Here is a 21,379-nt window from a genome sequence, read left to right as displayed (position 1 = left end):
ACCGGCCGGCAGCGGACGCAGAGCGCGGTCGGGCCCGAGCGCCGAGCCGGCGTCGCGCAGGCAGACAGGCCGCGGCCGCCGCCGTATCCCGCCTCGCGCCCCGCCATGCCGTCCGCGGGCCCCGCCTGAGCCGCGGCCGCCGGCGCCGGGCGGGCTCGGGGGTTGGGGGTGGGGGCTCGGAGCCCGGCCGGGGCCATGCGCGCGCTGCCCTGACGATGCCGCCCGCCGCGCCCGCCGCGCCCGCCCGCCTGGCGCTCGCTCTGGGCCTGGGCCTGTGGCTCGGGGCGCTGGCGGGGGGCCCCGGGCGCGGCTGCGGGCCGTGCGCGCCCCCCTGCCTCTGCGGCCCGACGCACAGCTCCGCCTGCCGCGTCAACTGCTCCGGCCGCGGACTGCGGACGCTCGGACCCGCGCTGCGCATCCCCGCCGACGCCACCGCGCTGTGAGTACCCCGCCACTCTGCGCCGCGGGCCGGGCGGTTGCCATGGCGCCGGAAGGGCGCCGGGACTCGGGGGGCGCCCGGGGCGTGAGGCGGTCTCGGCGCGCCTGCACCCTCGGCTCCGGGGAGAGGCCCGGCCGGGCAGGCCGCCGGCCTGGCGGGCCTCGCAGGGCGTGGGCGCGTCCCCGGCCTCTGAAGGGGAAACGGAGTGCGGGCCAGGCCTCTCCCAGGGCAAGGCTCCAGCGCAGTGAGGTCGGCCCGACTAAATAAGGAAAACCGGGAGCGCGGGCGGCCCTCAGCCCCCCTGGCCTGGGCCAGGGCGAAGCAGAAGAATCCCGGTTTCTCTGGACACAGAAACGTCCCACCTGGTGGGGTTCCGAGTTGATGGGGGACCTGAGACAGCGCGCGGGGGCGGGGTGGAAGGGGTCTGGAGGGAACCGGTCAACACTTAGACGCTAATTAGGGACTAATAGAACGCAGACTGGCCTGGGGGATAAAATCCGCTCTGCACCTGGGAGCCCTGCAGCAGGAAGCCGCGAGGAGGAGGGCTTTGGGAAGGCGGGAAAGGCTTCCCGAAAGAGGTGTCTGGACAGGGATTTGAAGGATGTGTAACACTTGGCCTGATACTTAAGGAGTGGGAAGGTGGCCAGAGGACGGGAGGGGGGAACCGTGTGTGCAAGGCCCAGAGGCTGCATTTGGTCATGTGTGGGTGTAGGGTGCTCCCCACTGTGGCTACTGCAAGGGAGTCGTGCGGGAGTGGGGCAGGGTGGGAGGTATGGGGGGCTCATAAAGGGCTCTGATGTGGTCCTGGGGACAGTGGTCATGTGGGGTTGCCAGGAGTGGTTTAAAATGCTGAAGAGCTGTTGTCAGGTTTGGAAGTGATAGCGTAGCCTCTATGGAGAACTTGTCTTTTGTGAGCCCTGTGCCAGGCTCTGGCTGTGACGGACACACTTAAGCCTCCCCCTAACCCTCTGAGGCAGAGGTACAGCGAAGGTTCCTCTTTCACACGTGAGAAAACAGACTCAGGTGGTGTCGCTTGTCCAGGAAACAAGCAGTGGCCAGCACATGGCAGGGCTGGCTTTGACTGAGGTGCGCAGCACCTGGAGTTGGAATGGACAGGGTGCAGGGGACCAAGGTTTGCAGACAGTTGTCCCCGGGCTAGGGGCAGGCTCAGGGCCTGCTCATCTGCACTCCTATGGCCCTGTTTGGATTTCTTGGGCACTTTCAGGCACCGAAGCCAGGATGCCCATCTGTCCTTGGCCACATGCTAGAATCCACTGGGGAGCATTTAACATCCTCAGGCTTGTGAAATCTGGGGATGGGTCCTGAAGTTTTGTTCTGTAATATTCCCTGGGTGTTTCCAGTGTATGGCCACCTTTAATTAGAGGACCCCATGGTCAGTGTTCAGTTGAGTTTGGATGTTGGGGAGTAGGTGGTGAAGCAGGGGCGGGTATTTCTCCTGAGTGGTCTGGATGTCCTTGGGGCTTTGGTGGGTGGTATGGGGGTGGGGAAAGAGCAGGTTCTCCAGGGTCAGCTGGGAGCCATGGGGGGGTGGGGGGACGTCACACTGGGCCTGTCGCTTTGCTAACTGATCCCTTGAGCATTTGCCATCCTGGCTGTCTCTGTGGAGATGGGCCTCTTGCCTGCACCAGCATGACTGGATTGGATCCACCCCACTCCTTGTTTCTGGATACTGTGGGTGAAGATACCTGCATCCTTGGTGGGCTGGGAGCTGCTGAGGTCAGGCCTTGGTCCTCCTGGTTATTCTCTGCTTCCCCAGCGCCTGGTGCTGAGCTGGCCTCTAGGACCTTTGTAGGAAGTGAACAATACAGGTGGCTCGGTCAGGGGCGTGCAGCAGGGTGCGGGCTCTGGAGCCTCTTGGACACAGTGATGGAGCCCAAGACTGTGGCCTTACATGTGTCACTGTAGGATCTGCTCCTGGGTTTTGGAGGTCCTGGGAGCTGGTGGCCTGGCCCGGCCTGAGCTGGCAGGATTCCCAGAGCTGCTGGCCCCTCTGAGCTTGCGATGGAACCCTGAGACACAGGTGGACGGCAAACAGAGGAGACCCCATGCTGCCCTTTACACCCCGAAGCTGCCTCTGGGAGAATTCTGGAGGCTGGGGACCAGGAACCCAAGGGAAAGTGGGCTCTCTCCTGATGCCCCAGACCACTGTCTGGGCCCTTTGGGCTGCCCCAGCCATTCTGCCTGTCAACCCAGCAAGACCCATCCTCAGGTAGCAGGAGATAGGGGAGTCTTCTCTAAAGCAGAGGGGCCAAGTACAGAGAGGGCTGGGAGCCTCCTGGGTGAGGTGTGCCCCAGCAGCCCTGCCTTCTGGGTGGCACCAGCGGCCGCCTGTGCTGGGTTCAGGCCTGGTATGTCTGTCATGGGCCAGACCTGGGTGTAAGGCCCACGGCTGGTCCACAGGGGCCTGCAGGCCTCAGCGGGCAAGGTGGCCTGGGCTTCTGACACCCAGCGTCACCTGGGTTAACAGTGGCCTGAGAGAGATGACATTACTCAGCAGAGTGTTGCTTTTGTCCCATTTTTTAAAGCTTTATTGTGGAGAATTTGAATAGACCCAGAAGTAGACAGAATTGTGTGCCGAAGTTCACGGACCTGTCGCCCTCTGTCCTGCCCCCCTCTACACCTCCACCCGTCTTTGAACCAGACGCCAGCTGTCCTGCTCTGTGACACACACATTTTGGAGAGTCTGGCCGCACCGCGGTCACACCTAAGACGATGAATGATCCCCTGACCCCGTCTGTGCCGGCGTGTTTGGATTTTTGGTCGTCTCTGGTTTTTTAGTAGTTTGAATTAGGATCCAAGTAAGGTCCACATGGTGGGATTTGTCAGCGTCTTCTGTCTTCTGACGAGGTACCCACTCTGCCTCATCTCCCCTTCCTCGTGCAACTCGTTGGAACTGGCTCCGACAGCGTCTGGGTTTGGACTGCGCCTCTGTCACCTCCGTGGTGTCATCTGATGTGTCCCTCTGCCCTCCGTTTCCTGTAGTTGGGCGGTTGCTCCGGGGCTGTGCTGTGGCAAGCCACATTTCAAGTCCTCTGGAGGCGCTCGGGGCCGGTGGCTACGGTGTTGAACAGGACCCCAGAGACCTAGGGTGTTCGTCACCAGAGGGAGTTCAGACGGGACAGTGCTACTCCAGATGCGGTCGGCTCCAAGGTGTGGTTGCTTTTGGCCAACCACTGCCCAGGGGGCTGTGCGCTGCTAACTTCAGCCACCGGTCTAGGGCTCGCTTCAGGGCAGGACCTCTGTAGGGACTTGGTTTGTTGATGGAAATATCAGGGTAGGCACGCCTGGGTGGCTCAGCTGATTAAGCGTCTGCCTTCAGCTCAGGTCATGATCCTGGGGTCCTGGGATCGAGTGCCGCTTTGGGCTCCCTGCTCAGTGGGGAGTCTGCTTCTCCCTCTCCTGCTCCCTTTGCTTGTGTGTGTGTGTGCCCTCTCTGTCAAATAAATAAATAGAATCTTAAAAAAAAAAAAAGGAACTATCAGGGCCTTAGGGTCTTTTGTCACCTGGGGGGTACTTTGGGCCTTGCCCTTTCCCGCCTGTGTCCCTGAATGGCAGGAGAGTCAGGGAGACCAGAGGAGGCAGGCCTCCAGTGTCTGCATAGCACATGGGTGCAAGGGGAGGTGGGCATGGGGAGCAGACCATGGGCCTGGTGTGCGTGACGTGTTAGGCTGCACGTGCCGCATGTGTTGCTGCCTTGAGGACTGCCCAGACCCCAGAGGGTCTCCTCCCCAAGCCCTCGCCAGGCAGAGACTCTCACTGCTATTTGCTGGGCCCTGTCTCTGGAGTCTCTGAGGCTCGGTTATCACCATGAAGCTGATGTTAAGCTAAAGACACAGATGATGGGGAAGGGGCTGCTTTGGAGGGGCTACCTGGAAGGACCCCCCAGTGTAGGTGACATCGAAAGGTCTGAGAGAGAGCATCCCAGACAAGAGACAGCTTCGAGGAGTCTCTCAGGCTCCAGCTGATGGAGGCGTGGGGGTAAGACCTTTATCCAGACAACAGCTGGGGACAGCATTGAAGGGTCCCAGATGGAAGAGGCACAGAACACTGGCTGCTGGGTGGAGATGGGTGTCGGGAGGATCTGGGCGTCCTGCATGCCCAGCTGCTTTCACTCTCATGTCCCCTGAGGTGCACAGCATAACCGGCCAGTGCTTGGAATTCAGAATATAAATGCGTGTGTAGTGGTGGGTCCCAAAGGGACACGGAACACAGATATACCAGACTGTCGATAGGAGGACACAGTGTAGGAGGGCCCCTGCCTGGGAGGGGAGGTGAATGGGGAGGCTTGGGCTGCACCTTGAACAGCTGGGACTGGAAGGGACCAACACCGGAGCTCCCACAGTACCAGCAGCCCTCAGGAGCTGGGCGGTGCCTGGGAGCAGGGAGGACTGCCACCTCTAGGAGAGCGAGCCGGGCCGCCAGACCGCTGTAGGTGCAGGGCATCTGCGAGTCTTTGACGTGGTGAGGGACTCCTAGCCAGAACGCTTATTAAAAACAGGAACAACAGCAAGGGTTTTGATGTATTCTCAACGCTAATGAGATAAAGGGTCTGATTAAGAAATGGGTGAAGGATCTGAACAGACACACCTCCAGAAAAGAGACAGGCAGCCAGTAAGCACGTGAAGAGGTGCTCAACTCAACATGTGGCTTTCAGGGAAACGCAGATCCCACCGCAGTGAGAGGCCCCTCACGCCCACGTGGACGGCTCTCTCCCAAGACAGATGGTAGCACGTGTCTCGATGTGGAGGCTCAGACCAGCCACCCAGCGCTGGCAGGACGCCGTCTGCCGGCCCCTCAGAAGATGAAATGTGGAGTCACGGTAGGACCCAGCAGCTCTGCTCCTAGGTGTCTATGCAGGAGAAGTGGGACCTCTGTCCACACAGAGGTTTGTACACAGATGTTCACAGCAGCAGGACTCCTAGTAGCTGAGACACGGCACAGCGCAGGTGTCCAGCTGCAGGAGGACCGAGGAACAGGACGTGGTCTGCCCACACGGTGGAGCATTACTCAGCCGTTAATAGGAATGGAGCCTCGACTGTGGCCCAACCCGTACGAGCCTTGAAAACATGTTAAGTGAAAGAAGTCAGACACAAGAGGCCACGTGTCAAATGCTTTCATTGTTAGGAAATGGAGCCAGAAAGCAGACTAGCGTGTCCAGCGGGCGTGGGGCAGGGGTTTCTGTTGGCGGTGGGAGTGTTGGGGGATCAGACAGTGGTGATGGTCGCACAACCTTGGGAACACACGAGAAACGACCGAGTTATAAGCTTCACGAGGGTGACCTTTATGGTATGTGAGGTCCATCGGAACTGAAAACCAAATCTCTGAAAACAGCTGGAGGGTGTGCACCCCCCTCCCCACCTCGGGGTCGTCTTCTCCCTCTGTGGTTGCCTCTGAGCTCTTTGCTAAGCCCTTTCTGTCCTTGATGTCACAATCCCTCGCCACGGTGCTTTGGGGTTGGAAGCACTCTTGGTACCATTTTATAGACCAGGAAACTGAGGTTCCCCGAGGTTAAGTCCCTCCTACGGTCACACAGCTGGTGAGCTCTGACAGCGAGATGAATGCATCAGTGTGCTCTGGGGCATACCCCAGGTGCTGCACACGGGCCTGGCTCAGAAGTGCCGGTGGGGGGCACCCCCAGGTGGGATTGAGCGGAGCTGGGTGGGCGGTGGGCTCTGGCCTCAGCTGCCTGCTCGGCCCCTCCCTGCAGCTCCAGCCTCGGGTGTCCCCCTGCTCTCTGTGCTGTGTTTCTTCCCACAGACTTTCTGCTTGGTTCTGGGAGGGAGCCGTGGGGACCTAGGAGTCGGACTCTGGCCCTGAATCAGACCTGGTTCACATCCCAGCTCCTCCATTTCCTGTGTGACCTTGGCCGAGTCACTCAGCCTTCCCGAGCTTTAGTCTCCTCACTCACAAGGTGGGCACCGTGAATGGCTGTCCCTTCCGGGGTTGTGAGCTTGTCCACAGGGCTCAGTGCTGGGGCCACAGTAACTGTCACCATTGCCAGAGCGGCCCCTCAGCTCCATTCTGCCCACGTCCTCAGAGCCCATTACCTTGTCCCCAAGCACTGGCCACTGGGAGATGGGTCCTTGGGACCTGCCCTGCTGACAGAGCAGAAGCACGGAGAGCACGCGCTGAACAATGTGCCAGTCACTGTGTCGTGCAGACCAAATGCCAGGTGGGGGGACTCCTGCACACCCCTCAGCTCCTGCCGCGGCGGGGCCCGAGGTCCAGAAGCCTTGCCCCCGCCTCTGCTCTGACCTCAGAGGTGTCTTTAGCGTAGGGCCATGCAGCTGTTGGGAGTGTGACCCCTGGCACGCTCCTCAGGTGTTTGGGTCTCAGTTTTATGCGGTTGTGTTTTTGATGTGTTCAGGTACCGATGTATGACACAGTGAAGCTTTGAGGTGTGGATAGAATGTGTCACTTCGCGTGTTCACCTTGTTCTGTGACCTGGGGTGATGGGGTGCCCCTGAAATCCATGGCCATGAGAGCTGCTTGGCAGCCCCCCCCACATCGGCCCTGCTGCTGGCCTCCGCTGTCACATGCATGGCACACCCTGGTGATCTCACTTGAGCTCGCAGCGTAGGCGCGTGGTGTCGGTGAGACTTGGTTTCCCTCTCCCACTTCTCTGCGGGCTCATCCTGTGGCTTTCTCCCGGAGCCTGAGACCAGGGCGTCTCCTGTAGGGCCTCCTCCTCCTCTCTCTGTTGCTCTGCCTTGACCCTGGGCGACTTGTCGCCGGCCACCGTCTTCTAACAGCTGGCTGGGCGGCCCTGGAGGACGTGGCTCCCGCCCCCACACGCTGCCCGCAGGATGGGGTTTGCTTCTGCCGCCACCTGTGCTCCCCCACAGCTCTTGAGACCCTGGCTCTGGAGGGAGACCTTGGCTGAGGCTTGGTTTCAAGTGAGGAAGCCATTTTGGATGGAGATGCACATTTTCCTTCCCGGAACATTGTGCAGTGGCCAGCGCCAGCGGCGGGAACCCAGACGGGCCCAGCCCGCGGAGCACTCTGGAATGAAAACATCCCGTTTGTCCTGCCGCTGTCTGGGGTGGCGGCGGCCGTCTGGCCCTCTGAGCTGGGTGCTTGTGTGTCTCCAGCCGGCCGAGGCGGGGCCGTGTCCACGGGGTGGGCCGCGTGCAGCGGGGGCGCCGACCGAGCGTGCCTGCAGTCTTGCTGCCGAACAGAACGCAGCTGGAAAATGCAGCTCACGTCCTTTTTTCCCGGAACACCTCGTTCTTTGTGGCTTGGCAGCCGTCTCAGCCAAGGGGCCCAGTGGTGCCCAGCCGCCCGTGCCAGGGAAGGGGCTGCGTTTGCGGCCAAGGTGGGCAGGGCTCACTCTCTCCCTGAGGTGCCTATGGGCCCAGGCCTGGCCAAGTGTGGTGTCCCTGATTTTAGCAGCCCCCGTGCCCTGGAGGCATGGAGCTCACCCCAGGATGCTGTGGGGCCACCCTGGAAAGGGCTTTGTCCTGATGCAGAGCCAGAAGCCAGCTTTTCCTGCTGGCGGAAGTAGGGAATGAGGGCCAGTGCTCGGGGCAAGGCTAACAGTGCTCTTGGCCTCCAGGGTCCGGTGCCTGCAAACTGCTCTTTAGCCCTGGGGTCATGCCATTGGCCATGCCCAGCAGCTGAGGGGTGATGGGATGGCTAACCACGCTGGACTGATGTCTCTGCCCCTGGAAAGCCAGAGGCCACGTGCCAGCTCCCTGGCCAGCATGGGGAAGAGCCTAGCCTTTCTCCACCAGCCTATAGACTCTGGGGCAGCCTCCCCGAGCCTCAGCATTCCCAGCTATAGAATGGGATGGTGCGCTCCTTGCCTGGCTGGCCGTGACAGGTCAGAGTGCAGCTCCTGCTCGCAGATGCCAGATCAGGAGGGAGGCTGGGCACCCTCGGGCGCTGGTCCTCCTCCTCCCCTGGCCCTGAAGGGGCCCCAAATCCCTAGCCACAGGCGGAGGAGCACGCTGGACCCTCTCCTGGTGGGCCCCCACCCTGGTCTTGTTAATGCTCTGAAGGCGGCTGCCTCTGGGCGGGTTGATCTCTGTCCCAGTGTGGAGGACTCCCCACCCCTCATCTCCTTCTGCAGGTCCCGGGCTCCCCTCCCTGCCCCGGCCTGCAGGCCCAGGGGGTTCCTAGGCCAGCAGCGTCACCACACCAGATATCTATGCCCCATCCTGGTGAGACTTCAGGAGTGGGAGGGCAGAACTCTGGTGACGGGGGCCCCCATCAAACACTGTGAAACGTGGGCCTCCTCCTGGATCTGGGAGGTTCCCATGCAAGCCTCTCCTCCTCACTTTGGAGGCTGAGACAGCCCCTCGCTTTTGCCCTGGGGCCGGGGGGGCCCCTCCCCGGAGAGCCTGCCTCTGCCCCCTCCCCAGCTGGCCCTCTCCGCATGTTTGTCTTCAAATCCGCTCCTTCCTAAACTTGGATTCATTAATTTACACATCATCATTTCCGGCTCTGGAAGCCAGCCTTGCTCACCATAAATAGACGGAATGAAAACAGAACGAGGTTATTACGCTCAAACTGGCTCTGTGCTCCCGGCGGCCTGCCCCTGGTGCTGGGGGAGCTGCGGCGTCGCCAGCCCCGGGGCCCGGGGGTGGGGGAGGCAGGTCCAGCACTGTAGCCACTCCCCTTTTGCTGGGGGTCGTCCTTGCTTGGCTGAGGAGAACCTCTTTCTCCCCAGAGCTGGCGGTGCCTCCAGGGAGAGGACAGGCCAGCCAAGGCTGTGTTTCCAGGAGACCGGTGATGGAGGGAGGAGCATGGAGCCCTGGGCCTTGGATGGGGAGTGGGGTACCTTCTCTCCCGCCAGCACGGCCGTCCTGTCCTGCCAGAGGGAGGAGGCAGCTGCTGGCTCGGGAGGAGCGGGTTACATAACCTCTGTGCGGCCCCTCCGGAGCCCGTTCCCCCCAAGCCCTGTTTCCAGTGCGGCGGCCAGCGCAGGGGTGGGGGTGACGGGCTGGGGCCTGGCACTCGCCCCCGCCGCTGACCACATGTGTCTGGAATGTGCAGATGTTTCCTTGGGGGCTCCGGCTGGCCCCCGGGCCCCGCCCAGCATCTGGACTGGGGAATGGGCACACGGGCCACTCCTCTCCTTGGCAGAGGAGGAAACTGAGACCGCTCAGGGCTGCAGAGCAGGGTCCCAGCTTCTCCTCAGCTCTAGAAGGGTAGGCTGCTCTTGGAGCCACCCCAGGCTCAGGAACACTCCAGACCTGCTTGTGACCACCTTCTCCTTGTCTTCTACCTTCCTGCACCCTGACCCATGCCCCTCTCCTGGGTGCAGCCCCTTCTCACCTCTCCCCGCTGGGGCCCTGATGTGAGCAGGGGTGGGACACGGGTGCTAAGCCTCGTGTGGAGAGGGCGGGGGGAGCTGCCATTGCTCATCAGATGGGGGTCCTTCAGCACCTTCTGCTGGGCACCTCCGGCTGGGTGGGAAAGCAAGAACCCCTCCACGGGGTTCTGCTTGGAGCAGGAAAGAGCAGACCCAGACATCCAGTGACATGCTCTTGGGTGTCTGCACCCCAAGGATGCACACCCAGGGAGCTGGTGTCCCCCTCATGAGGATGTCTGGTCTGGAGGGCAGAAGGAGCACGGGAGACCACCTGGGCTCCCCCGTGGACATGCATGGGAGGAGAAGGAAGGCCAGCCTCTCAGCTTGATCCCTGGTGCCTGGGGTGGTGACGTGTGTTTTGTGCTGTTGTGGGTATGTGCCTGTCCCCTGGTGGTGTGTGGGTCCCCAGGTCACCCACCTCCTCCCTAAGCTGGCCTGACCCCTCCAGCCTTGGCCTTGGCATCTGTGGTTGCTTGTATGGACCTTAGAGAGGCTGGGGAGAGTCTAGCTGGCCCAGAGGGTGGGCCCTGGTCGGCCTGGGACCTCTTAGGGGTGCTGTCCAGCCAGGCTGCTGGCCCTCCTCCCAGTAGGGGCCGGCCGCTGCTTGGCCATCCCCTGCTGCTTTGGCTTTGCTGGGTTCCTTCGGCAGTTCCCTGGGCCTGCTGTGTCTCTCCCCTGCGGTTGTAGGACTTGGGGAACCCCCGTGTGGGGCAGGGTGTCAGACTGTGATGATGTCACCTGGGGGGCAGGGCTGGCTGAGGCCTCCTTGGCACTTCCCCAGAGCGTTGATGGCAAGAACAAATGTGGGCAAGTGGCTGTTCAGGACCTTGGGGGTGTGGGACTGGCTGAGGATACCACCAATTGTCCCCTTTCGGTGACCCCCAGAGCTCCCCCTCAGTGTCCCCTCTGCCCTTCTTGTCTCTCCCGCTGTACACCGTTGCCCACAGCCTGCCCCACACAGGCGCGTCCACACCCTGGGGCAGGCCCGGGGGCTGGGGCTCAGGCTTAATTCTGCCCTTGGGCCACGGGACCTGGGCTGGGCAGGATCCTGGGGAGCTTGTTGCTGTTTTCTGTGCACTCTGGGCCAGGTTAGGCCCAGGGGAATGCTTGAGGGGCCGTGCTCAGCTGGGACCTGGAGCACAGGGAGCACGTGGCCAGTGCCCGTGACTGATGGTGGGGCCTTCTGCATGCAGGGGAGGGGAGCCTCAACGGGGCTGCTGGGCCAAGCAGAGCTGGATGGAGGACTTAACTGGGCTGAGGATGGCCTGGAGGCACAGGCCAGTGAGGCCAGAGAGAGCGATGTCCTGATGGGCTAGGATGGGTGCTGGCTGAGTGGCCTGGACGCCGAGCTTGACCTGCCCCTCCCACCCACTGCCCTGGTTTCTCAGGCACCACTCATGATGGATTTTCCAGAATATGGGATGTGGAAAACATTTAAGGGATTTTCCTTCTTTCTTTCCTTTTCTGCTTGAGGCCCAAGCTGGGAAGCTCTCCCGGGAACCCCTGGTGGGTCTCATGCCTGTGCTCACCGTCAAGTCCTGCCGCCCCCAGGGCCCGTCTCTCTGGACCATCACTCTGTTGCTTCTCGTGCCCCTGCAGCCTGATTCTTCCTCAGAGGCACAGACCTCGGGAGGTTCCTCCATAGGTCTAGCTGAAGCTTCTCCTGCCACAGCCACTGCCACTCCAGAGCATTGTAGTTGCCCAGTTGGGTGGGAGTCTGGCCGCTTCTCCCTGCTCTCCCGGCCTGGCCTGCCCCCCCCCCCCACCCTGGGAGCAGGAGCGGGCCGGCCGGGGTGAGCCTGTGGGGCACAGGATGGGCAGTGCACCCTAGAGGAAAGCCCAGCCCGGTCTGGCAGACAGAAAGCACCCCCTCCACCACATGTGAGAAGGGACAGGGGAATCTAGACTCCATTGTGGGGGGCAAGGTGACCTTGCCAGAAGGTCCTATCCCCATGTCTCCGGTCCCCGAAGGCCTCTCCAGCCCTGGAGTTCCTGGAACCTAAGTTCTGGGTGGAGACGGACCTGTGCATATAGCCACACACGCGCACTGTCTCTCCCCATGTCTCTCCCCCCCCCCCCCCCGCCTGCCCCCAGATGGGAAGCCAGGAGGCTCGCTGAGACCAGTGCCTTGTCCGGAGCACCTAGCTGGGTGCTAGGTCAGTGACAGTGCCACTTCTTGAGTGGAGGCCTCACTGCCCCAACCTCCTCTTCCGATGGGGCTCCTGGCCCCCTGGCCAGCCCTCTTGCCACCCATTCCCCTCTGAAGCCCCCACTCCAGGCCCCCTAGGGCAGCCTGTCCATCCACTCCTGCACCCCCATTTCTCCTACTTCAAGGGCAGAATGCGTGTGGAAGACTCTGGGGACTCGCCTGCCCCCAAGAGCTGTTACGATGCGCCCCTTTCTGGCAGTTTCTTTAGATCTTAGTTTGGACAGTTGCAGGGGGAGGAGCTGTGTTTTGCTCCTGGATTTCTCTTGCGTCTGTGTGCTGAGGGGGCTGCACCCCCCGATGGGTGGATGGGCTCTGGGCGCTGCCACTGTAAATCCTGTCTCACCCCCTAGGTGAGGGGAGGAGCGTCTGTGGCGATACTGGTCCTCCGGGCTGGGGGCCACCCTGCCGTGTGAGAGGCTCCGGCTTGTGCCATTCCTTTGAACCTCTTGCCTGGAAGTTGAACTTTGCCACGTTAGGCGCCCTGGCTCCTGTCTGGTTGGGCGTCCTGGTGCTGGCAGTGGGGGCTGCTCCAGGTGGAAACGCCCAGCCCCCAGCCCCACCTGGTCCCAACAGGTGCTCCGGCCCCCCTGCCCCACCCATCCGGGGGGGTGGGAGCCCCTCTGGGCCTGGCTCCCCACTTAGGTCACAGTATGCTCTCGGTGCCCCTCCAGGCAGCCCCCTGGCTGTGTTGGGAGCCAGGATGGAAGAGTTGCCTGGTGGTCTGGTGGAGGCCCAGCTAGCAGCCCCCAGCTCTTGTTGGTCGCCATGAGACCCTGTGTGGCCCGCAAGCCTCCCGGGTGAAGCAGTGGTCAGGGGCTGTGGTGCAGGTCGTTTCCTGACCCTGGTTCTAGACGTGGTCCGCGGCATCATGAGCCAGGCCGGGGTGCTGCTCCTGGCATCCCCCCCCCATGTCCTCAGGGCCCGTGTGTATGCCTCAGCTCTTCCAGGAGGCCCTTGTTTTCTCACAGCCCGTTCTAAGGTCCTTCTGTATTTGGAGCAGGCTCCATTTCAGAGGGTGACTGTTGGGAGCTGGACACCCCCAGGTGCCTCAGGAGCTTAGATAGGAAGGGCCGCAGCAGCCAGGCAGGTGCCCCGGGATGGGGGGTCTGGACCAGGCTGTGCTCGGGGTAGGGTGGGAGTCTGAATGTTGGAAGAGCTGGGTTGGCAGGACCTGGAAATGGTTGGGCCAGGAGGAGGCATCAGCGGACCCCCGGCCTCTGCACGACTGGGTGGTCACTGGGGGCTGGGGTAGGGCCCGTGAGAGGCATTCTGGGGCCATCCGAGGGCGAGCGGTGACACCTGCAAGGGCAGAGGCTCTGCAGGTGGGAGGCCCAGGCCTCATCACTTTGGAGGCCACGGCAGGGGGGCTGCTCTGACGTGGGTGCCTGGGGCGGGAATGAGGAGGCCACAGTAAAGCAGGTGACTGGAAGCACCCGCCGGGTCAGGGCAGCGGAAGGGTGGGGGGCGACCGAGGCCTCCAGCTCCAGGCTGGGAGGGAGAGTGGAGTCGTTGGCCGCACAGCGTGTTGTGTGAAGGGCTTCAATCATCCTGGGGGGAGGGGGGCTGTCGCCAGCACCAAGGGTCGTGGTCCTGAAACGTTCACACCTCGGGGAATGAACGTGCTTTCGTGCCACTGCCTCACGGTGCGTCTCCTCACGTCTGTGAGCTCTGCTCCTGTTAACCACGCCACCCACGCCGTTTCTCCCGGGGCAGCTGTCTTCCTTGCCGTCTGGTAGCGGCGCGTGTGGCCAGGGCGCTGGGGCCTGTGACCCGCGTGGAAATCGCTGTGGGATCCCGGCCTGTCGTCTGGTTTTATTCATGATGCTCCACGCGGAGGTTGCGCGTTCTCTGCAGTTGGATCGTCTGACTTGGCGGTTTCATTTCTGGTGATGCGTGACGCTCTGAGCAGCATGTGATGCTGTCCTGTGTTTTCTCAGTCATTTTGGTTCCGGAATGCTGTCACCTCTGGCTTTGGGCTGTGGGACACTGCCCTCTCCTGGGGTTTACGGAGAGCCGGCTCTCGCTGCTGGTCGGTTGTGTCCTTGCGTGGACTCTCGCAGGGTCAGTCTGTGTCTGGACGACCGCTCCGACGCGGGAGCGCGGCGTCACACAGCGCTCGTCTCCCCTTTCAGCCGGTCTCGTGACTCCTGCCTGGTTACGCTTCCTGTTGAACCTGCGTGCTACCTTGTGGACCACGCCGGTGTTTGTCCTGGGGTCCCGCTAACCTCGGTGTTTACTACGGCCTGTCACCGTAGCTATGAGCTGAGGTGGTCCCCTAGGGTCCCCTCCCTGCTTCTCTGGTCTTTGTGCCCCACTGTGTTTTGGGGGCATTCTGAGACAACACCTCCCCTAGGCTAGCAACAGCGAGGCTCCTGGAGACCCTTGGGCTGCCTGGTGTGTTTCAGACCCCATGTGGGTCGGCACTGCTGGGCCAGGGGTGGGGGGCTGGGACTCCTGGGGCCCAGCTCTGGGCAGAGGGGGATGGGGCAGGGCTGCCAGCCGTTTCCTGCTCCGTTCATTTGGACGCTCTATCCTGGCCTCAAGAGTAGGGACTTGGGGGGTGCGGGGGAGCCTCTGGGGTGGGGCTGGGTCTGCTTTGTGCCCTGTCCGGGGCTCTGGCACTGACCAGGGACCACTTTGCTCCCCAGAGATGTCTCCCACAACCTGCTGCAGGCACTGGACGTCGGGCTCCTGGCAAACCTCTCCGCACTGACAGAGCTGTGCGTGTCCCCTCCAGGCGACTGTGCGGTTCCCTGGGGCGGGCGGGTGGCGGCTGCCTGTCACTGTTCCGGTTATGGTGGCTTCCCTCACACCTTGCTGAATCCCCCTCTTTCTTCCAGGGACATAAGTAACAACAGGATTTCTACTTTAGAAGAAGGAATATTTGCTAATTTATTTAATTTAAGTGAAATGTAAGTTGTTTCTGGTGGCTGTTGGTAGCCAAGCCCCAGCCCCCTAGTGACCCTCGCTGCCCTCCTGACCTGGCCCGTTCCCATTTGAGACCAGGTGCTGGGAGCTGTGTGCTTGCCTACTGGAGCTCATTCAGGGCCCGGCGGGCTGCCATGGGGATGGTGGGGTGCCGTACTTGTGAAGGTACCCCGGGCCCCCGCTCCCTGGGTTGAGGCCCGCAGAGACCCCTCCTCGGAGCCCCCTCATCTGCCCTGCCATCTGCCGAGTGCCCAGCCTTATGCCTCCCACAGAAACCTGAGTGGAAACCCGTGGGCCTGTGACTGTGCTCTGGCGTGGCTGCCGCGTTGGGCGGAGGAGCGGCAGGTTCTCGCGGTTCGGCCCGAGGCGGCCACGTGTGCTGGGCCCGGCCCCCTAGCTGGTCAGCCCCTCCTTGGTGTCCCCTTGCTGGATGGCAGTTGTGGTGAGTGTGGCCGGAGTGGGGCCGGCAGGGGCCTTCCCTGCTGGGTAGGTCCCCGTAGGTGCTCTGGGGTCACCAGCCTAGGTGGGGGCAGGCAGGACACGGAGGCATGTGGGCAGTAACCATGGTGGTTGAGACAGCCCAGGCTGGGGGGCAGGAGGGCCCTGGGGAGCAAGGGGACAGTGCAGGCGGGAGGTGGGGAGAGCAGCGAGGTGGTGTGCACGGGATCCAGATTGGGGCAAGCCAGCGACCGGCCTGTCTGTTTGGCCCAGGTGAGGAGTACATCGCCTGCCTCCCTGACAACAGCTCGGGTGCCGCGGCGCTGGCAGCCTTCTCAGCTGCGCACGCGGGCCCGCTGACGCCCGAGACCTGCAGTGCCTTCTGTTTCGCAGCTGGCCAGGGCCTCGGGGCCCTCTCAGACCAGGGCTGGTGCCTGTGCGGGACGGCCTGGCCCCCCAACGCCTCGTCGGCCTGCCTGCCCTTCTGCTCCAGCACCCCGTTGCCCCTCACCCCTGCCTGCAGGGGTCCCACCCTCCTCCAGAACATCTTCCCTGCCTCCCCAGGGGCTGCCCTGGTGGGGCCTCAGGGATCCCTGGCCTCTGGCCAGCCAGCTGCCTTCCATGTCACCGCCTCACTGCCTGTCAGCTCCACACACTGGGACTTCGGCGACGGTTCCCCCAAGGTGGACGTTGCCGGTCCCGGCACCACTCACCGCTACGTGTTGCCCGGACGCTATCACGTGACAGCTGTGTTGGCCCTGGGGGCCGGTTCAGCCCGGCTAGGGGCCGAGGTGCACGTGGAGGCGGCTCCCGCGGCCCTGGAGCTCACATGTCTCGTCTCGGTGCGCAGTGACGAGACTCTCAAGCTTGGTGTCCGAAATCGTGGTGGCTCGGACCTCGAAGCCACCTACAGCATTGTGGCCGTGGGCGAGGCGCCAGCCAAAGGTGGGTGCCTTCCTGCCCCTGGGCCTGGCTCATCCCCCTCTTCCTCACCCCGGGAGCTGGAGCGGGTGGGGCAGGGCTGGTTGGGCACACACTGATGCCCCCTTCTCCGCCTGCTGACCCCGCAGTGGTGCACCCGCTCTGTCCCCCGGACGCCGTGATCTTCCCTGGCAACGGGCACTGCTACCGCCTGGTGGCCGAGAAGGCCGCCTGGCTTCAGGCGCAGGAGCAGTGCCGGGCCTGGGCCGGGGCCGCCCTGGCCATGGTGGGCAGTCCTGCCGTCCAGCGCTTCCTGGTCTCCCAGGTCACCAGGTACCTGCCCCCCACCCCCAGAGAGGCCGGGAGGTGGGGTCCCCAGAACGCCGGGGTGGGGACAGAGCCTAAGGCCGAGGGGATCAGGAGGAGAGGTGGGGGTGGCTGAAGGAGCCACATCCAGCTGGCTGGCCTGACCGCAGCCAAGGAGCCACGTCTTACTCAGCTCTTCGGACGTAGATGTGGGCGCGGGGCTGCGTCCCGGGTCCTACAGGCTGCCCACCGCCTGCTGTCCCTGCTGAGCCCCACCTGGCAGACGTAGAGCCGGCTCTGGTGTGACCACGGAGGCCCCCCTTGGCCCCCCAGGCCTGTGAGGAAATGCGCTTCCCTGTAGCTGGCACCAGCCCTCCCCCGCAGCTGTCGGTGCCTGCCGAGGCCCGAGGCCACGTGCCCATTTCTCCGCGAGTCCCTCTGTGGGAAGGGGCCGACCAGACTGTGGATCACACCCTGGACATGCTCGGTGTCCAGGAGGGGAGATCGAGGCCCGGAACAGTCAAAGTCGCCTGGTTAACTGGCAGTAGCCGGGCCCCTGGCTCTGACCTGGCGACTCGGTCCTCTCCCTGGGCCGTCCATGTGTCTATAAGCTCTCCCTCCAGAAGGGTCTTCCTTCCTCGGCAGAGCTGTGGGGAGTAGCCTGTTTGGGGGACTGAGATGCAGGTGTTTTGTTTCCCAAACGCTACGCCCAAAGCCGCCTTTTTTTTTTTCTTTTTACAGATTTTTTTTTTTTTAATCTGTTTGAAAGAAAGAGGGAGAGAGAGAAGGGGCAGGGGTCAGGGGGAGAGGGAGAATCTCAACCAGACTCCTCACTGAGCACAGAGCCCGACGTGGGGCTTGATCTCACCACTCTGAGATCATGACCTGAGCTGAAACCAAGAGTCAGCCACTCAACTGACTGCGCCCCCCTGGGGCCCCATACCCAGAGACTTCTCACAGAATACACAGCCCTCGGCCACCCTGAAGCCTCCCCCTGCAAGGAGCCCTCCACTGGGCCCCTGGCCCCACAGGCATGGGTGATGTGTGGACACTGCCGTGGCCTTGCTTGCCAGGTCATCTCTCTGACCCTCAGTTTCCCCATCTTCCCCAGGGGAGAGGGCAGGGTCAGACGGAGGAGTGCTTGTCTTCAGGGAGCCCCTGAGCGCCCACTCTCCCCTCCGCCTGCCTGCAGGAGCCTGGATGTGTGGATCGGCTTCTCCGCCGTGGAGGGGTCGGAGGCCGGCCCTGCCGTGCGGGCTGAGGCCTTCAGCCTGGAGAGCTGCCAGAACTGGCTGCCCGGGGAGCCGCACCCTGCCACGGCGGAGCGCTGCGTGCGGCTCGGGCCTGCGGGACAGTGCAACACGGACCTGTGCTCGGTGCCCCACAGCTATGTCTGTGAGCTGCGGCCTGGAGGTGCGCCGGGGCCCCTGGAGGGCTGGGGCTCACCTTGTGTGCTGGAGCTGGACCAGCTCCCCTGGCCATCCGGGGGAGCTCCTCTACATGCGCCCCGGGGGCTCCTCCTGTCCTGGCCGGGACAGTCACATCCCTCATCCCAGGCTCACTCCTTAGCTGTTCAGTGTCCATTAGGTGTCACTGAGCACCTGTGGTCCCAAGCAGAGCCTGCACCCAATGGGACAGACAAAGCTGGGGTGGGGAGCTGGGAGGCTACTGCCAGGGGGCTCAGTCCTAGGTCTGGCCCTGCCTCAGGCCCCTGACACTCTCTGCCTTGGCCTGGGACGTCATTGCACACTTGCCATCCCAGGTCCCCTGTGGGACGCGGAGACCTTCCTCGTGGGAGCACCCAGTGGGGACCTGCAGGGACTCTTGAGGCCCTTGGCCGAGCAGGAAGCCCTCTCGGCCCCCCAGGAGCTTGTCGAGGTAGGCCGACCCCAGAGCCCTCCAGGACACAGTCTGGAGACTGAGCCTTCACCTGGCTGCTGTGTCTAAAACTAAGCTCTTTCTTCTGGGCCTTACTAATGTCCTGTGTGCCCAGTAGAGACGCTGTAGGAAACCCACCACTGCAGAGAGAAGCAGCGGCCCCTCTCCGGCATCTGAGCGAGCCCTGAGTGCCCCTGAGCCTTCTCTCTGGGTGTGTGTGGGTGTTTTCACAAAACAAGGTGGCGGTCCTGTGCTCAGGTGGTTTTGACCTGATTTTTCATCCTGAGTGACTGTCTTCCTCGGTGTGAAGCCCCATCTGGTGGCTCCTTCCCCTCTGAGCTGGCAGGGGTTGGGGTCATGGGGTGGGCCGGGGTGGGGCTGGCTGGGGGTCGGGGTCTGTGGAGCTGAGCAGCCCCCCGCCCGCAGGTGATGGCGTTCCCCAGCCTGCACCTGAGCAGGGAGGCCTTCCTCACTGCAGCCGAGTTTGGCACCCAGGAGCTCCCCCGGCCCGCCCAGCTGCGGCTGCAGGTGCTCCGGCCCACAGGACAAGCAGGTGGGACTCTGTCCTGGGGGGTGGGGGGCTGTCTGCGCGGTCACATGCACTGGTCCCTTGGCTCCTGGATGGGTCTCCAGCCTTGAGGTGGACACAGTGGTGTCCATGAGAAACCGACCCAGGCTCGGGATGCACAGGACTGCCTGTGTGTGGGGCTCGCCTGGGTCAGTCAGCTGGCCCAGTGTCAGGAGGGGTAGCGGAGTGATGCTGGGGGCCGGGGTGCTGCCTGGCAAGACCTCGTGTCATCGTGGGGGTGTCCCAACTGTGGCTTAATAGCCAGCCAGGACCCCGACACCCCTCTTCTCCTTGCAGGGGTCCCAGGAAGCAGCAGGGAGCCTGAGAGCAGGTCTCCAGAGAGCCAGACTGAGTCAGTCCCTGCATGTGCCCCAGAGGGACGCTGGTGCCCCCGAGCTAGTCTCCCCCTGCCACTGGACGACCCCTGCCACCCCCGGGCCTGTGCCAATGGGTCCACATCAGGGCCGGAACTCCCTGGGGCCTCCTGTGTGCTGTGGAAGGAGTTCCTCTTCTCTGTGCCAGCGGGTCCTCCTGCCCAGTACGCGGTACGTGCCATCTGCCTCCCCCCTGCTGCCCACCCAGACAGACACCACACTCTTCACTTGCCCTGCCCCACTCTGGCTCTGTCCGTGTCCTTGCTCAGCTCCCCCAGCAGGAGAAACTGCCAGCCCAGGCCTTTCCACTTGTTTTGGCCACAGTGTCCCTCAGAGGTCCCGCCCCGTCCAGGAAAGGCCCTGCTCCTGCATGCGTCCTTGCCCTCTGCTCTGCGCACATCCTTGTCCCGGAGCCTGTCCCGTCTGTCCCTGCCATGAGTGCCTGGGGGGCTCCTGTGAGTCCCGGTTACCCCAGGTGGATCCTGTCCACCTGCCGGAGCCCCTAGTTTGGAGCTCCCTTGCAGCCCCCCGACCAGCAGTGGTCCACTGTGAGGACCTGACACAGCCTGCCTCCCTTCCTGTAGATTACCTTCCGTGGCCAGGACAGCCCCCTGCTCCCCGGTGACCTCATCGTCTTGCAGCACGATGCTGGACCGGGTGCCCTTCTGCACTGCTCCCCAGCCCTGGGCGCCCCTGGCGCTGAGGCCCCGTACTTCTCCGCCACTGCCGCGGCCTGGTTGGCCCACCTGCCCGCTCAGCTGGAGGCAGCCCCAGCCGGTCCTGCCTGTGCCTTGCGGCTGCTCGCTGCCACAGAGCGCCTCACCCCCCTGCTGGGCCTGCGGCCCAACCCAGGGCTGCGGCGGCCCGGGCGCTATGAGGTGCGGGCCACGGTGGGCAACAGCGTGTCCACGCACAACCTGTCCTGCAGCTTCGAAGTGCTCTCCCCAGTGGCGGGGCTGCGGGTGGCCCATCCCATCCCCCACGACGGCCGCCTCTACGTGCCCACCAATAGCTCAGCCTTGGTGCTCCGAGTGGACTCGGGCACCAACACCACGGCCACAGCCCGCTGGCCCGGGGGCAATGTCAGCGCACCCTTCGAAGCCGCCTGCCCTGCGGCGGTGGCCGCCCTGGTGCCCGGCTGTGCCCTCGAGGCCAACACCACCCTGTTCTCGGTGCTGGTGCTGCCTGGGCTCAGTGAGGGCGAGCATGCGGTCGAGGTCGTGGTGGAGAACAGCGCCGGCCAGGCCAACCTCAGCCTGCGGGTGAAGGCCGAGGAGCCCATCTGTGGCCTTCGCGCCACTCCCAGCCCCGAAGCCCGCGTGCTGCAGGGCGTCCTGGTGGTAAGTGAGGCCCCCGCAGATGAGGGGCCGTGCGGAGAGCCGTCCCTCCCCTGTGAGGAGGGAGCGCGGCCTCTGGGGACGGCGGGCTCCGTGGCTGGTCTGGGGCAGGCTCTGTTAGGTGGCTCCTCCGTAAAGAGCCCTCACTAGAGTGGCCGCTCTGAGGGCGCTGCGTTCCGCTCCCGCGGTTCTCGGGGAGCCCGCCCCCACCCCCGCCAGCCTGCGTGACTCTCCAGGCCCCTGTGGTGTTCCCACCGGGCTGAAGGGAGTACTTTCTGAGGGGGAGGGTGTCGTGCCACCATGCTGCTGTCCCTGTCGCGGCCTGTCCCCCACAGCAGGCGGCCGTCAGCTCTGTGGCCTTCACACGGGTCGTCAGAGGGGCCGTTTCTTTTTTTTTTTTCTTTTTTTTAAAGATTTTATTTATTTGAGAGCGCAGAGGGGACACTAGCAGGGGCAGAGGGAGAGGGGGAAGCAGGCTCCCCACTGAGCAGGGAGCCCGATGCGGGGCTCGATCCCAGGACCCCGGGATCATGACCTGAGCCGAAGGCAGACGCTTAACGGCTGAGCCACCCAGGCACCCCTGAAGGGCCATTTCTGACCGGCCTACTGCTCATGCAGTCCTGCGCCTCAGCTTCCCCCGGTCA

At 63.4% G+C, this 21,379-nt stretch overlaps 1 protein-coding gene across 1 annotated transcript in view; it reads left to right on the top strand.

Annotated features, from left to right (window-relative positions):
* Positions 1-21,379, top strand: part of PKD1 (polycystin 1, transient receptor potential channel interacting) — a 43,001-nt gene continuing 21,622 nt past the window's right edge. The window contains 11 exon segments of the mRNA XM_026485069.4: positions 1-439; positions 14,634-14,705; positions 14,826-14,897; positions 15,186-15,355; positions 15,625-16,296; positions 16,422-16,605; positions 17,771-17,991; positions 18,341-18,456; positions 18,883-19,009; positions 19,322-19,569; positions 19,983-20,738. Coding sequence (XP_026340854.2) covers positions 216-439; positions 14,634-14,705; positions 14,826-14,897; positions 15,186-15,355; positions 15,625-16,296; positions 16,422-16,605; positions 17,771-17,991; positions 18,341-18,456; positions 18,883-19,009; positions 19,322-19,569; positions 19,983-20,738 — 2,862 coding nt within the window. The 5' untranslated portion in view covers positions 1-215.

This window comes from Ursus arctos, unplaced genomic scaffold (assembly GCF_023065955.2).
Source record: "Ursus arctos isolate Adak ecotype North America unplaced genomic scaffold, UrsArc2.0 scaffold_2, whole genome shotgun sequence".
Taxonomy (NCBI): domain Eukaryota; kingdom Metazoa; phylum Chordata; class Mammalia; order Carnivora; family Ursidae; genus Ursus; species Ursus arctos.
This window is presented reverse-complemented; position numbering and strand designations above follow the sequence as displayed.